This window comes from Leucoraja erinacea, chromosome 21 (genome assembly GCF_028641065.1).
Source record: "Leucoraja erinacea ecotype New England chromosome 21, Leri_hhj_1, whole genome shotgun sequence".
NCBI classification, from domain to species: domain Eukaryota; kingdom Metazoa; phylum Chordata; class Chondrichthyes; order Rajiformes; family Rajidae; genus Leucoraja; species Leucoraja erinaceus.
Window position 1 is genome coordinate 28,859,530 of NC_073397.1, and position 15,778 is coordinate 28,875,307.

The 15,778-nt window shown below is 43.4% G+C and overlaps 1 protein-coding gene across 2 annotated transcripts in view; it reads left to right on the top strand.

The window, feature by feature from the left end:
• LOC129707447 (ubiquitin-conjugating enzyme E2 variant 1-like) overlaps positions 1-15,778 on the top strand; it is a 193,288-nt gene that overhangs the window by 157,043 nt on the left and 20,467 nt on the right. Inside the window, exons 2-3 of one of the 2 annotated variants that reach the window (XM_055652482.1) lie at positions 4,689-4,738; positions 7,879-7,929. In XM_055652482.1, coding sequence (XP_055508457.1) covers positions 4,717-4,738; positions 7,879-7,929 — 73 coding nt within the window. In that variant the 5' untranslated portion in view covers positions 4,689-4,716. The remainder of the gene's footprint in view (positions 1-4,688; positions 4,739-7,878; positions 7,930-15,778) is intronic. The other variant, XM_055652484.1, reaches the window with a different exon arrangement.

Below are 15,778 nucleotides of genomic sequence, written 5' to 3' on the forward strand. Positions count from 1 at the left end.
ATGTGTCCAGTAATTTTTGGTTATGGGATGAGTTTATCCTCGTGTGTAAAATTGTTAATATGCATTCTCGTAAGAACATCATAAATATTTTTAGTTCAACAAAAGCAAAATACTGCATATGCTGGAAATCTGAAACAAAAGCAAGTGCCGGTACTACAAAGGATAGGTAGAATTTGTGGAGGGGGAAAAAAAATCAACTTGACAGAGAAATTACTTAATCATATCTGGGAAAAGTTGCAAAGCAAGTGAGTAGAAAGGAGAAAGGGTGGTGCAAGTAAAAGTGACTATGTGCGAAGGTGATGACTCGAGTGCTGGAGCTGCCTGCTGAGTGGCCATGAAGTTAATTGAGTAGCAAAACCAGTGCTTGGAAGTTGTATGGAAAATGTGAATGAAATTTGAAACTTCACAAAGGGACAACTGCAAATGTCAATCTTATGTTACTAAAAGTCTGATCTTGACCACTTCCTGTTCTGTATTTTGATTTTTTTTTATAAACACTGCCACTTACGGCTGTGATTTTTGGCCATCTTACTCGGAGCCCCCCTCGGCTGTGCAGGATGAGGATATTTTTCCGTCGATGAAAAATAAAAGAGTTATTAGTGTTTAAAATGTGTTGAGATTCTCTCTCCAGAAAGCCACTCCCCTTCTGGAGGGACTATAAAACCCGGAAGTTTTGAGTGCCTCAGTCAGTCTCTGCAAGATGGGGAAGCGAGAAGGTCACGTCTCTCAGTCTGAGCTGTGAATAACACTGAACACGTGTCTACTAAACTGAGTGTGGTTTTACTGACCTTGAATGCCCTTAATGTGGTTTGAAAATGAAAATGTGGTTGGTTTGAACTGTGAATCAATTGAACACACTGAATGTCTACTGAACTGTGAGTGTGGTGTTTTGTGTGGGTTTATGGTGGTTTCACCCTGCTTGAAATGGTATGAAACTGCAATTGAATGTGTTGGCCTTGCACCCTGCATGAAATGGTATGAAACTACATTTGAATTTGGTGGCCTTGCACCCTGCTTGAAGTGGTAGGAAACTGCACCTGAATTTGGTGGCCTTGCACCCTGCTTGAAGTGGTAGGAAACTGCATTTGAATTTGGTGGCCTTGCACCCTGCTTGAAATGGAATTTCAAGGAATAACCGTGTGTCAACTGCCAGCTCACCAGCCGTGAGTGAGCTGCCAGCACATCAGGCTTGAGTGACTGAGCTGCCACCCCAAGAATCCATTTGGCCCACAATGTCCATACTAGCCCTCTGGAAACCATGTTCACAGCGCTAGAGACTATGGTTTGATCCTGAGCTCGGGTGGTGTTCGAGTTCAGTTTATTGTCACGTGTACTGAGGTACAGTGAAAAAATATGGTTGCGTGCTATTCAGTCAGCAGAAAGACAATACGTGATTACAATCGAGGCATTTACAATATACAGATACATGATAACGTTTAGTGCAAGGCAAAGCCAGCAAAGTCCGATCAAGGATAGGCCGAAGGTCACCAATGATGTAGAAAGCACTGCACTCTGGTTGTGGTAGGATGATTCACACATACCTTTTGTCTGATGGGTGAATGAAGAAGTGGGAGTGGCCAGGGTGCGACTCATCCTTGATTATGCTGCTGGCCTTGCCGAGGCAGCATGCGGTATAAATTGAGTCAATGGAAGGGAGGTTAGTTTGTGCGATGGTCTGGGCGGCGTCCACAATTCGCTGCAAATTCTTGCGGCCTTGGATGGAGCTGTTCCCCCAACCAAGCTGTGATGCATCCTGATTAAATGCTTTCTATGTTGCATCTATAGAAATTGGTGAGAGTTGTGGGGAACATGCTGAACTTCCTAAGGCTTCCAAGGAAGTAGAGGCATGATGTGCTTTCTTGGTCGCTGCTTCAATATGGGTGGTCCAAGAGATGTTGGTGATATTGACTCCTAGGAATTTGACGTTTTCAACCATCTCTACTTCAGTGCTGTCAATGCAAACTGGGCTATGTGTACTACTTCGCTGCCTGAAGTCGATCACTATCTCGATTGTCTTGCTGACATTGCGAAAAAGATTGTTAACTCGATTAAGGTTGATGTGGAGTTTGCATGTTCTTCCTGTAACTGCATGAGTTTTCTCTGGGTGCTCCAGTTTTCCCCACACACCAAAAGTGTGCAGATTTCTGTAAATTGTTCCCCGTGTGTAGAGAGTGGATGAGAAACTGGGATAACAATGAACTAATATGATCGATGGTTGGCATGGACTTGGTGTGCCAAAGGGCCGGTTACCATGCTGTCTGAAGTAAAACTCCTTTGCAACTCATGTGGTCTTCTGGGGTGATATCCCTTCTCTTGTTTGAGACCCTTCTTCAGACTGGTTAGGGATAAGGGAAATGAAAGATATGGGCAGTGATATGGAGAGATAAAGAACAATGAATGAAATATTTGCAAAAAAGTAATGATGATAAAGGGAACAGACCATTGTAAGCTGTTTGTAGGGTGAAAATGAGAAGTTAGTGCGACTCGGGTGGGGGAGGGATCGAGAGGGAATGCTGGGGCTAACTGAAGTGAGAGAAATCAATATTTATACCACTGGGCTGTAAGCTGCCCAAGTGAAATATGAGATGCTGTTCCTCCAATTTACATTTAGCCTCAATCTGACAATGGAGGAGACAGAGGACAGAAAGGTCTGTGTAGGATTGAGAAGGAGAATTAAAGTGTCCAGGAACTGGGAGATCAGATTGGTTCACTCGGGCTGAGCGAAGGTGTTCCGCGAAATGATCGCCCAGTCTGCGTTTGGTCTCGCCGATGAGTAAGAGTCTATATCTCGAACAACAGATACGGTAGATGAGTTTGGAGGAGGTGCAAGTGAACCTCTGTCCAACATGAGATGACTGTAGGGGTCCCTGGATAGTCGAGGGAGTAGGTATAGTGTTGCATCGTCTGTGTAGGTATAGTTTTGCAGCAGAAGGTACCCGGGGAGGGGGTGGTTTGGGTGGGAAGGGATGAGTTAACCAGGGAGTTGCAGAGGGAACGGTCTCTGCAGAAGGCGGAGATGGGAAAATGTGGCTAGTGGTGGAGTCCCATTGGAGGTGGCAGAGATTTAGGAGAATTATGTGTTGAATGCAACGGCTGTTGGGGTGGAAGGTAAAGACTAGGGAGACGGTCTCTGTTACGACTAGGAGGAGGGGGAGCCAGGGTGGAGCTGCGGGGTACTGAGGGGACACGAGTGAGGGCCTCATTTATAATGGGAGAGGGGAACCCCAGTTCCCTAAAGAATGAGGACATCTCGGATGTTCTAGTATGGAACACCTCATCTTGGGCGCAGTTGCGGCGTAGACTGAGGAATTGGCCGTATGGGATGGTCTTTGCAGGAAGCAGGGTGGGAAGAAGTGCCGTCAAGAGTCAGAGGTACTCCTCAGGTTGACCAGTGTGTCATGGATGGGGTGAGCTGTATTGTCCAGGATGCTCCACAGTTTGAGGAGCATCCTTCCCTCAAAGACCACCTCCCATGAATCGGCCTCCACCCCCAGGACGGAGCCAACCTTCCTGACGAGTTTGTTGATCCTATTGCGGCCTTCGGTGCAGACACCAATAGGATAGGTGACACTACTAGATAGGTGACATTTCAGGTCGAATCCCTTTTTCAGACGTTAGTAATACTTGGAGTTTAATTTATAGAAACAATGCGGCAACATGTCCTTCGGCCCACCGAGTCAACGCCAACCAGCGATTCCTGCACATTTATACTATCCTACACACTGAGGACAATTATACTGCATCCAATTAATCTACAAACCTGTATGTCTTTGAAATGTGGCAGCAAACTGGAGCTCCTGGAGCAAACATGCGCAATCACAGGGAAGGGTTTCGGCCCAAAACATTGCCTATTTACTTTGCTCCATAGATGCTGCCTCACCCGCTGAGTTTCTCCAGCAATTTTGTCTACCTTCGATTTTCCAGCATCTGAAGTTCCTTCCTCAACGAGAAAGTATAAACTCCGTGCAGACTGCACCCGTAGTCAGCATCGAACCCGGGTCTCAGGCAGCAACTCGACTGCTGCGCCACTGGTTCTGAAGATGTGCACCTGTACTGAATTGTATGCAAAAATGAAACTCGCTCTACCTCCTCACATGTGACATTGAAGTACCATCAATGGAAGCTTGAGTACTTAACTTTCTGGTGCCTTTCCCCACTGTGGAATGTTTTGATTCTGCTGTGGGGGGGGATGTTTGTGTTGAACTCTATAATGTTTTTTGTCCATTTTCTTTATTTTTTTTAACCTTTTTCTATGGTTTGTATGGAAACATTATCTATTTTATGTAAAGCACTTTGGTGTCAATGCTAGTTGACTTAAAACGTGCTATATAAATAAAACTTACTTACTTACTTACTAGAGCTCCTCTCGCCCCCAAGACTGAACTGAGACATCTGCAGTGTGGGAAGGAACTGCAAATGCTGGTTGATGCCGAAGACAGACACAAAAATGCCGGATGCGGTAACCCAGCGGGTCAGGGCAGCATCTGTGTGTGGAGAGCTGGAATGGGTGACGTTTCGGGTCGAGACCCTTCTTCAGTCGGGAGCAGCCGCCTGTCCCACTGCTGCAGGGGCGGCGCGCGCTCCCGCTCCCGCTCTCGCCCCCGATCCCTGTCCGCGCTCGTGCTCGTGCCCGCACGCGCCCCCGCCGCCAGTTCCCGCGTTTAGTGACGTCACGCCCGGCGGAGGTCACTCAGCAGCGACCGGTAGCGACACAAGATGGCGACCACCGGGAGCAAGAGTGAGTGGGAAGTTGGGATGGGGGGGATAGATTGTGCCGGGGCGCTTTGGCTTTTGTTCTCGGATTATCTCCCCTCTCTACGCGGTTTTTGTTTGTTGTACTGTCTCCGCTCCTGCTGGTGGTGGTGGTGAAGATGGTGGGAATGCGGTCTCCCCCTCGCCCTCCCCCCTCTCACCGCTGCCTGTGGGCCCGGGGAGCCGCGTCCTCAGCTCAGCCACTCACTAACACACCGCTCGGGGGAGGAGGGGGATTTCCTTTCCGTTGAAACCCATCCCCGCCCGAGCGGCCTGCCGCCTCCATCAGCGGCGTAGAGGGGTGTGGAGGGCGGAAGCGCCTCTAATCAGAGGCAATTAATTGCTTCCACGGGGTAATTTACCGCCGGGCGGTAGCCCAGGTCATCTCCGCAGAGCCGAACTCCCGACTGCGCTTCACTTTCCTTTTGGGTGAGGCTGCGCTCCTTTTGCAGTTTTCTTGGGTTCACGCTCTTGCCTACAAGTACATAGCGCACACAGGCCAGCGCTCTGCTGCCTTCACCGCCCTAGGCTCCCCTCCCCCCCGGGATCTCTTTTATTAGTTTAAAACATCTGCTTAAATATTTCCAATGTAATTTGGACGTCCAATAGCAGTTTCCCTCTTAGTCGCAACGATTAAAAAATATATATATATACTTGCACTTAGGGATACCAGTGTCGCATTCTGCAATATTAATCATAGTTGTTGGAGCCTTTTTTTATCACTATTTCGTCTGAATTTTGCATCATTCACATCATAGATGCCAATGTTTAATGTAGTTGTTTAACTGCTAGTTGTGATTTTCAAGCATCAATCAAATTTTCCCTCTAACATTTAAGGCCTTTGGGGTCCTACATCTTACTCTTTCAATGCATCTATTGTTGTATTCAAGACTAAGAAGAATATTTATTTGGTTAATTTGGAACTAGGGAAAGAAGATGCAGAATTAATAGCACAGTTCAGTGTAGTTTGTTATGGAGCTAATAACAGAGCAGAATAGAGCACTGAGGAAATTTAAACAGTCAAAACTTTGCCCTCAATTTTTGAACATATTTGGAGATGCCATTTATACATGATGACTATGAAGTTGCCAATTTAACATTTCTGTAAGAAAGCTAGTTAAAATAACTTGCCGTTAAAAATTACCAGTTTTTCTGCCTTTTATTGGTAGGGTAAAGTTCCAGGGCTATGAACACAAAATTAATCACTATATATGGGTGGAAATATTTGTTTCTGCTGATTAATAGTGCTCATTGCTTGGGATGCTTGTGAATAAAATGAAGGAATAATTTAGCTAGGGAATATAAAATGGCTATGAATAAAACTATAATATTGTTGTCCTGGAGTCAGTAGTGTGCATAAGATATGTCTACAGATATTTGCATTGGATAAACATAAAGAATGTGTTATCCAACACATACTCTAAATTAAGACACAGTGCTGGAGTAACTCAGCAGGTCAGACAGCAACTCTGGAGAACATGGACGGATGATTTTTCATTTCAGCACCCTTCTTCAGACCAGTTCAGTCTGAAGAAAGGTCCCAACCTGAAACAGTGCATGTCTGTATTCTCCAGAGATGCGACCTGATCTGGTGAGTTATTCCAGCACTGTGTCTATTTTTGTAAACCGGCATCTGCATTTCCATGTTTCTCCAAAGATTCTTAAATCACTACGTCATAATAATAGTTAAAATTGAATGTAATTGAAAGGGGTGTGAAATAACAGAGCATTAAGTGAGAGTGTTGATTTAGGCACAGATTTTAAGATGGAAGAAACAAAATAAAATGGGCAGGGAAGCTAAAACCAGGGCTGAAAACACTGGACGGACAGAGTACTGAAATAGAACTACTGCTCAACTTGTAGAAACAATTGCTTAGGTTGTAAGTGGAATATTTTATCAAGTTTCAAGTTTTAGAGTATACTTTAGAAAGGCCCTCAAGGTTGTGTTGACAACTTAAATTTGATAATAGTCATTCAGCACGGAAATGTATTTTCTGCCCAACTTCTCCGTGCTGATCAAATTGCCTAATCGAGCTAGTCTCACTTGCTTATGACTGGCCCATATCCGTTTCCTATCCACATACCTGTAATTCTACCTGCCTCTACTACTTCCTCTGGCAGCACGTTCCATGTCAGCAACACCTTCTGGAAAAAGTTGCCCCTCTTAAATCTTTACCCTCATACCTTAAACCTGTGCCCTCTACTTTTTATCTCCCTTAAACTGAGAAACAATTCTGACTATTCACCTTTCGTCTGCCCTCGTGATTTTAGATGCCTCTAGTCACCCGTGGTCTCCTTCAATCCAGGTTTTTAAAAAAAAAAGACCCAACCAAGCAGCTTATCCTTGTAACGCAAAACCACTAGACCCAGTAACATCATAACGTTTTTTTGCACCCTCTCAATTTCATGACATCCTTTCTATTACAGGATGACAAAAACTGTAAATTCAGTAAACAGTACTCCACATGTGGCCTTATCCACGTATATGTTGTCCAGCTGTTAGTATGATGACCAACTCCTATACTCGATGCCATATCCAGTGAAGGCGTGCCAAATGCCACCAGTCCCAGTCTATGTGTGTTGCCATTTTCATGGAACTATGTATCTGCACCCCTGGATCTCTGATCTCTGATACTCCATAGCTTCCTACCATTGACTTTGCATTAGGGTTAGAATAATTTACTTGAGAACTCCATCTGCCATTCTTTGATCCTTTGGGCCTGTGGTTAAAGATCCTGTTGTAACTGTAGATAACCTTCACTGTTCACTATGCCACCAGTTTTCGTATCACCCCTAAACTTACTACATTCGCATCCAAATTGTTTTTTTTAAAAGGAGCAATAGTAGACCAGATATAGATCCCTGTGGCACACCTTGAATACAGACCTCCTGTCAGAAAAGCAATCCTCTACCTTCACCCTTTGTTTCCTAGCTTAAAGCCAATTCAAGCACGCCTGGATCCTATGTGATCCTACCTTCCAGACTAGACTCAGGTCCTACTTTCCAGCCCACCTTGTCAAAGGAAAGATTAATAAATTTACATGTGCAAAACTACGGAGGATGGTGTTCTTAATTACCGTGATATGCAGCTTCCACGGCCATTTCTTCTGCTTTCTAATTCTACAGCATCTGCGTTTTGGTCATTTTCCTCCCTCAGTAGCTTCCTTTCAAAACCAGGTAAACAAATTTTTGTTTTATATTAGTCTTTTCACACTGGAGATTTAGTTTTATACTCTTTTCTATTTCACCTTCTGGAATTGATTTTTTTCCCCTCTAATGATGTATTCCTGGGATGGAAAGAATAGTTATGCGCATGCTGGTAATTTGTAAGAACAAAGTACTGCAAATAAACAACGTCTGCTGCTCAATATGAGGGTAAATTGATTGTTTCCACTATGGAGTATTGTGCCATTTTGGTTAATGGGGATGTTAATGGTGCTGTATGTTCATGCATGTTACATTTTTATTGCATCATGCTGAAGTTGTGAAGTGGGTAACCAGTTTGCAAATTGTGCCATTTTTATTTTTTACTGTTTCATTAAATAATTCAGTATTTGTTTTGCCGATAAATGCTGAGTCTGTTAAAACTCCATCTTTCGGCTTCAGCCTCAGCTATTTCTGCTCTCGCCCATGCTCTCTGTGTGGAACATTTTGTAATTTTATTAGTAATGCTTTATACCTATATGTTTTTGTTAACATGCTATCGATTTGTATAATTTACCGACTTTTCCTTTGCTGCTTGCTGGCTATCTAAAGATTCGTTTGTGAGCATCCTCATTTTTTGTTTCACTAGCTTGTTTTTAAATTATTTAAATTTCTTAAAATATAAATTATGCTGGTCAGTACTGTTATTTATAAAATTCTAGGACTGATGAAGTGCAAATGGTGAGTAATCTAGAACAAGAACTGGATTATTTATCTTTTTATAAACCTCGTCTCAATGTTAGACTAGCTTTAATTTCAGATACAATATTACATAGAAGGTATGATGGAAACATTGTAAATGTGCTCACTGTTTTGTTTGTGATGGTACATCTAACTTGGGGATATTTGGAGGTAAACAATAGTGGGAGATTTCCAAAAAGCAAAAGATTTCAGATTTTTTTTGTTAGGGGTTTGTCTTGTAAAACAAAGGTGGGTCATTGGAATTATCTTCCAGAACAGTTGACAGAGTAGGTTTTTGAGGCTGGTTGTCTTTGGTTCCTATATTACTAGGAATTGAAAATGACTAACTTGATAAGTTGTTAAATAACCCAACATAAAATGCTCCATATTCAATCAGCCTTTGTTTGCAGTATAAGTGGGTAGATTGTGTTCGAGCAGAGGTCCTCACCAGGTTACGATCGCCTGACTTGTGTACAACTTGTGCATACCATGCTCTCCATAATGTTTGGGCCAAAGACCCGTCATTTATTTATTTGTTGTTGTATTCCACAATTTGAGATTTGTAATAGAAAAAAATCACATGTGGTTATAGTGCACATTGTCTGATTTTAATAAAGGCCAATTTTATACATTTTGGTTTCACCATGTAGAAATTACAGCAGTGTTTATACATAGTCCCTCCCATTTCATAATCCCCCTTACTCCATAATGTTTGGGACACAGCAATGTAATGTAAATTAAAGTAGTCATGTTTAATATTTTGTTGCATATCCTTTGCATGCAATGACTGCTTGAAGTCTGCAATTCATGGACATCACCAGTTGCTGGGTGTCATCTGTGGTGATACTCTGCCAGGCCTGTATTGCAACCATCTTTAGCTTATGATTGTTTTAGGGACTTGTCCCCATCAGTTTTCTCTTTGGCATATAAAAGGCATGCTCAATTGGGGTCAGATCAGGTGATTGACTTGGTCACTCAAGAATTTTTTAGCTTTGAAAAACTCCTTTGTTGCTTTAGCAGTATGTTTGGGATCATTGCCTTGCTGTAGAATGAACTGCCAGCCAATGAGTTTTGAGGCATTTGTTTGAGCAGATAGGCTGTGTCTATACACTTCAGAATTCAATATGCTACTGCCATCAGCAGTAGTATCATCAATGAGGATAAGTGAGCCAGTTCCTTCAGCAGCCATACATGCCCAGGCCATAACACCCTCATCACCGTGTTTCACAGATGAGGTGGAATGCTTTGGATCTTGAGCAGTTCCTTCTCTCCTCCATACTTTGCTCTTGCCATCACTCTGATATAAGTTAATGTTCGTTTCATCTGTCCACAAGACCTTTTTCCACAACTGTGATTGTTCTAAGTACTTTGTGGCAAACTGTAACCTGGCCATCCCATAACCAGTGGTTTGCATCTTGCTGTGTAGCCTCTGTATTTCTGTTCATGAAGTCTTCTGCTGCCAGTGATCATTGACAAATCCACACCTGAAGAGTGTTTCTGATCTGTCGGACAGTTGTTTGAGGATTTTTCTTTATTATAGAGAAAATTATTATAGAGACGTCTTTCTTGGCCTGCCAGTTCCTTTGCGTTTAGTAAGCTTACCAGTACTCTCTTTCAATAGACAATCGGTGCAGGAGTAGGCCATTCGGCCCTTCGAGCCAGCACCGCCATTCAATATGATCATGGCTGATTATCCCCAATCAGTACCCCGTTCCTGCCATCTCCCGATATCCCATGACTCTGCTATCTTTAAGACCCTAACTAGCTCTCTCTTGAAAGTATCCAGAGAACCGGCCTCCACGGCCCTCTGAGACAGAGAATTCCCCAGACTCACAACTCTCTGTGAGAAAAAGTGTTTCCTCGTCTCCGTTCTAAATGGCTTACCCCTTATTCTTAAACTGTAGCCCCTGGTCCTGGACTCCCTCAACATCAGGAAACCCTTAGCGGGTCCAATCTTTTAACTTATATGTTTCAATAAGATCTCCTCTCATCCTACTAAACTCCAGAGTGTACCAGTCCAGCCGCTCCATTCTCTCAGCATATGACAGTCCCGCCATCCTGGGAATTAACCTTGTAAACCTACGCTGCACTCCCTCAATAACAAGAATGTACTTCCTCAAATTAGGGGACCAAAACTGCCCACAATACTCCAGGTGTGGTCTCACTAGGGCCATCTTAATGATGTTCCAAACAGTCTCTAACAGTTTTGTTCGTGTTTATCAGTCTCATAATGGCTTCTTTGATTTTCATTGGCACAACTTTGGTCCTCATGTTGTTAAACAGCAATATGATTTTCCAAAGATGATGGAAAAACTGGAGGAAAGATTGAGAGCTGTCTTATATCTGCATTAAGGAGGCATTTAAACACACCAGAGCAATTACAAACACCTGTGAAGCCATGTGTCCCAAACATTATGATGCCCTGAAATGGGGAGGCTATGTATAAACACAGCTGCAATTTCTACATGGTGAAACCAAAATGTATAAAGATACCCTTTAATAAAATCTGACAATGTGCACTTTAACCACATGTTATTTTTTCTATTACAAATCTCAAATTGTGTAGTACAGATGCAAATAAATAAATGATGGGTCTTTGTCCCAAACATTATGGAGGGTATGAGCAAGCATTTGGGAGTGGTTGGATTTGCTGATTTCTGTGGATTATCCAGGTTACCTGCAGTCCACAGGAACGAAACCAGCTGTTACCTCGGGTGGACCAGTGCTGTGCAGTGTTTCAATCCTTGCATTTGAAATGATGAATGCTATTCAAAGCATCAGGTTTGGCTCGGTAGTAGTGCACCATTGCTGAGTAAGACCACGGGGTCATGGGGACAGGAGTGCACAATACAGGTTGATGCTTTGTTGGAGTATTGAGGACTTACTATTAGAGGCATTATTTATGCTTGCTTCCTTACTTGCTCCTCTCAACAACATGTTTGTCCTGCAACACATGGCAAAGGGACATTAGTTATTTGGCTTTTTGATTTTAGTGGGACATGGTAATAGAAGTTGCAATAATAGTGGGACATGGTCTGACGAAGGGTCTTGACCTGAAACGTCACCCAATCCTTCTCTTCAGAGATGTTGTCTGTCCCGCTGAGTTACTCCAGCATTTTGTGTCCAGTTTTGATTTAAACCAGCTTCTGCATTTCTTTCCTACACAATAAAAATTGACCGTTACATTTTGCAGCATAACTTCATTCAGAATGAAATGCTTTAGGTGACCTGAGGCTATGAAAAGGCCCTGGATAAATGCACTTCCTTCCTGCAGAGTCAGTTGGTGTTTTATGATACGATACGAATAAACTTTATTCATCCCCAGAGGGAAATTGGTCTACCGACAGTCACAACGCACAAGGTACGCAAAAACTTGAAATTAAAAGTGAAAACAAAATGAAAAAGACAAGTGACTGTTGGCTGGCTGCTGTGTGCACAAATGTGTGCTCTGGAACAAATGAAAAAAAAACAAACGCAGACTTATTCCCGGGGCAGGGTATTATAAGCTGGAGTGAGGTCACCCTCACAGTGGTCCCCCCACGCTTGGTCCCCATTGCTTTTCAAGGTGGTACCCCTTGCTTTTCATGGCCGGGACCCCATTGTCTTCCCCTTCCCCCCCCCCCCTCCCTCGCGTTCATCGACCGCAAAGCCCCACTGCCGCCGAGGCTCCCTTTGGCCCAGACGGGCCTTGCCGTCCTGGTTCACCGCAGTCCCCTGGGAGGCATGTAGGGCGGGGCGGGCTCGTTTTGGTCGTCATTTTGCTGTTACACTAGAAGCTGTTGTCTCCAAGAAATATAAATTAGCGGGATGGCATAATGAATTAGGCTTTGGAATATTCTCAGCAATGAATGATGATCACATGTTACAATCTTAAAATGTCTTGTGGCATTTCTGGCTGACCATTGCATAAGTATGTCTGGCCAAAATGTTAACCAATGTGATAATCAACTTTTTTGACCAGAGTAAACCATTTGTAGTTTCAAGTTTACATTTATTGTCACATGCACCAATTGGTACAGTGAAATTTTGGTTACCATACAGCCATACGAATAAAAAAGAACACATCACACGATAGAATTTAACATAAAGATCCCCACACAACGGAATCAACGTTTCCAACTGTGAGGGAAGGCAACAAAGTTCAGTCATCCTCCTCTTTGTTGTTCACCCGTGGTTGGGGCTTCCTGAGCCCTCCACAGTCGCCGTTACGGCGGCCCAATGTTTCAGGCCCTCTCGTCGGGATGATCGGAACTCCGACGTCGGAACGGAAGAACATTTCCAGCGGCTTGGAGTTCCGAATCAGCCACTTCTTACTGGAGACCGTGGCTCCCGAAGTCCACGGGCCGAGCTGGGCGGAGATTCAACACTGGCGGCCTTGGGCAAAGGGATCCCAGGACTCCGTGATGTTGAAGTCATTGCCGCCCGCGGCTAGAAGCTCCGCAACCACAGCTCCACGATCTTAAGCAGCAGGCCCAACACTCCGGAGTAAGGCATCGTCCGCTCCACGATGATAAATCAGTACTGCGCTGCTGCTGAAGCTCAGGTCCGTCTCCGTCTCCGGGGGGGGGGGGAGGTATTCTCAATGACTGGTCAACACCTAATGGACAATCCGACAGCTGTTCATCAACAGGAGCGGCAAAGTGTTTTCTTGGCTGACAATAGCCCACCTCAAGTAACAGTTGTCTAGAGACGCTTGGTGTCACAATTCAAAAGCATCAGGGAACGATTAAGTGATCCAGTGAAACAACATAGTGCTTCTTTAATTCAAACAAAATGGATCAATGGGCATCTGCAGGCTGAGGTCCACATTAAATCTATGGTCTGCAGAACCGATGATGAGTACAATGCATACAGGGTATTTAATTTAATAACTAAGCACAGTTAAAGGCCATTGAGGGTCCAAGCACCCTAAAGCCTGTCCCACTGAGCCAAAAATGATGGGGGTAGCAGGAGACTTAAAGACATAGAAGGTGAACATTTGCTTTTAGGAACACTTCCTCAATTGCTACTCAATCGTTGGCATGATAGCCCTTTGCATCGTAAAGTAACACGTCGGGTCTTGTCATCACATGAGTAATAAGTTAACACAATGAAATGTTAAGTAAATGACAAGGCTTCAGGAGAGAATATTATTTTTGCTGAAGTATGGCATTGAAGGGCTATAGAGCAAATCAGAAGTGCTGGAGGAACTCAGCAGGTCAGACAGCATTTGTGGAGGGAATGGGAAGATGATGTTTCACGTCGCGATTCTTGTCTAAAGAAGAGTTCTGTTCCGAACGTCATCTGTCCATTCCTTCCACAGATGCTGCCTGAACAGCTGAGTTCCTCCAACACATTGGATTTACCTCAAGTTTCCAATATCTTCAGTCTCTTGTCTCCACGGAAGGGATTTAGTTACAAATGATAATCTCCTTTTCATTCTGATGTCTGAGGATGAGAATGTACCAAAATACCTTGTGCTGGAATTATGACCATCTTTAAAGAAAATAAAAATGCATCTGGGGTAACTTTAGAAAGATCTTCCTATTTGTACACACAGCAAGTATTCACGGCCACCTAAACCACCACTTCCCACTGAACGAGGAACTTCTCCCTGAATTGCAATGTGGATTCGATTAATTGTTGTGCACATTGGCACAATCTTCTCCATGAGATCTTAGTAGGAAAAGAGCTGTGTTAATCATAATACATGGTTTAAAAATAAATCTCTTAAGGGTTTCTGACTGCTTCAGCGGTCAGATTATGTGTCCAACGAAATTCACCTCTGTCTTATCTGCTTCATTATTGACTCCAATGCCTAATCTTGACCAGTAGACTTATAAAAGAATCAATCTGAGGTCAAAATAGTGAAGCGCAAATCTGTATCATCCCTCAGACTCTTCTCAATCTTACTGCATTGCTTCACCTGGTCCTCCAAAAAAAGTTTCCTGTTGTAGAACCAGACTCCTGAAACAGACAGGTACACAAAAATTCTGGAGAAACTCAGCGGGTGCAGCAGCATCTATGGAGCGAAGGAGATCGGCAACGTTTCGGGCCAAAACCCTTCTTCAGACATTTCATTTGCGATTTTCTCCAAGGCAGGAGATTGCAGGAAGGACGGGAAATAATTCTTCCCGTCCTCCCGAAAACAAACTTCCTTGGAAAAGGGTTGATAATATCACCAGCTTGTAGAATCCCTGGTCCACAGCTGCTCAAAACTTAGAAGCATTCTGAATGGAATTGAGAACTGAATTAATGTGTTGAGATTCCTCAGAACCCCGTTGTAAATGGGAAGAGTGCATCCACCTCCCAAAATATCCACCTGTCTACTCTGTCAAGCATTGCTGCTCCATTTGTAAATGCACCACCCTGGACCTCGATCTTGTTACTTGAATACTTAAATATGGATTGATGGTTGAATGCCAGGTAAGGAACTACTGAATGTGCCTTACTCTCTCCAAACTTGCTAACCTTTGACGGTACTCAATAGTACTGTGGTTGTAGTAACATGAGCTTATCTAGCTGCATGTTGAGGATCAAATGTAGGAGGAAAACTGAGCTTTAATTCCACTTTGCTAATGAATTGACTCGAGGAATTGTTTTACAACTTGATTGGGAAAGATATCTTAACTAAGTACACTGAACCACTTGTTCAACATTACTCAGAACTTAGCCATGTGAACAAAAGACCCAATTTTTTTATTTACTCCTTAAGTTTTATCTTAATTTATACATCTTTCACACTGAGTACGTATTCCTGAATGGTTTCACTAATCAGAAATACATGAGTTGCAATCACATTGATACTATAACACAATCAAAGAAAACTCAGCTATATAAAGCTTCCATCATTTGTGTTTGTTAATTTTGCACAGAGATTGAAAGCAAACTTCCACTGTAAGGTTACACTTGTGCATTCATAACTCTGTTTCTTTGAAGATGGGATTGTTACCTTTTTAATATTGAGTTTGTCGAGGATTTGAACTAAACTGTAGTACAGATTAATAGAGTTAATCTGGCATATTTAAATTTAGCACAGTTGAGATAGTTTTAGCCATTTGCCATGGACAGTGTCTGGGCAGTGGGCAGCTGCACAGGAAGGTGGATGCTCCCGCCCCCACGAGTCTCGGGCAGATGGGGCTCGGCAGCCTGGAAAGGCAGT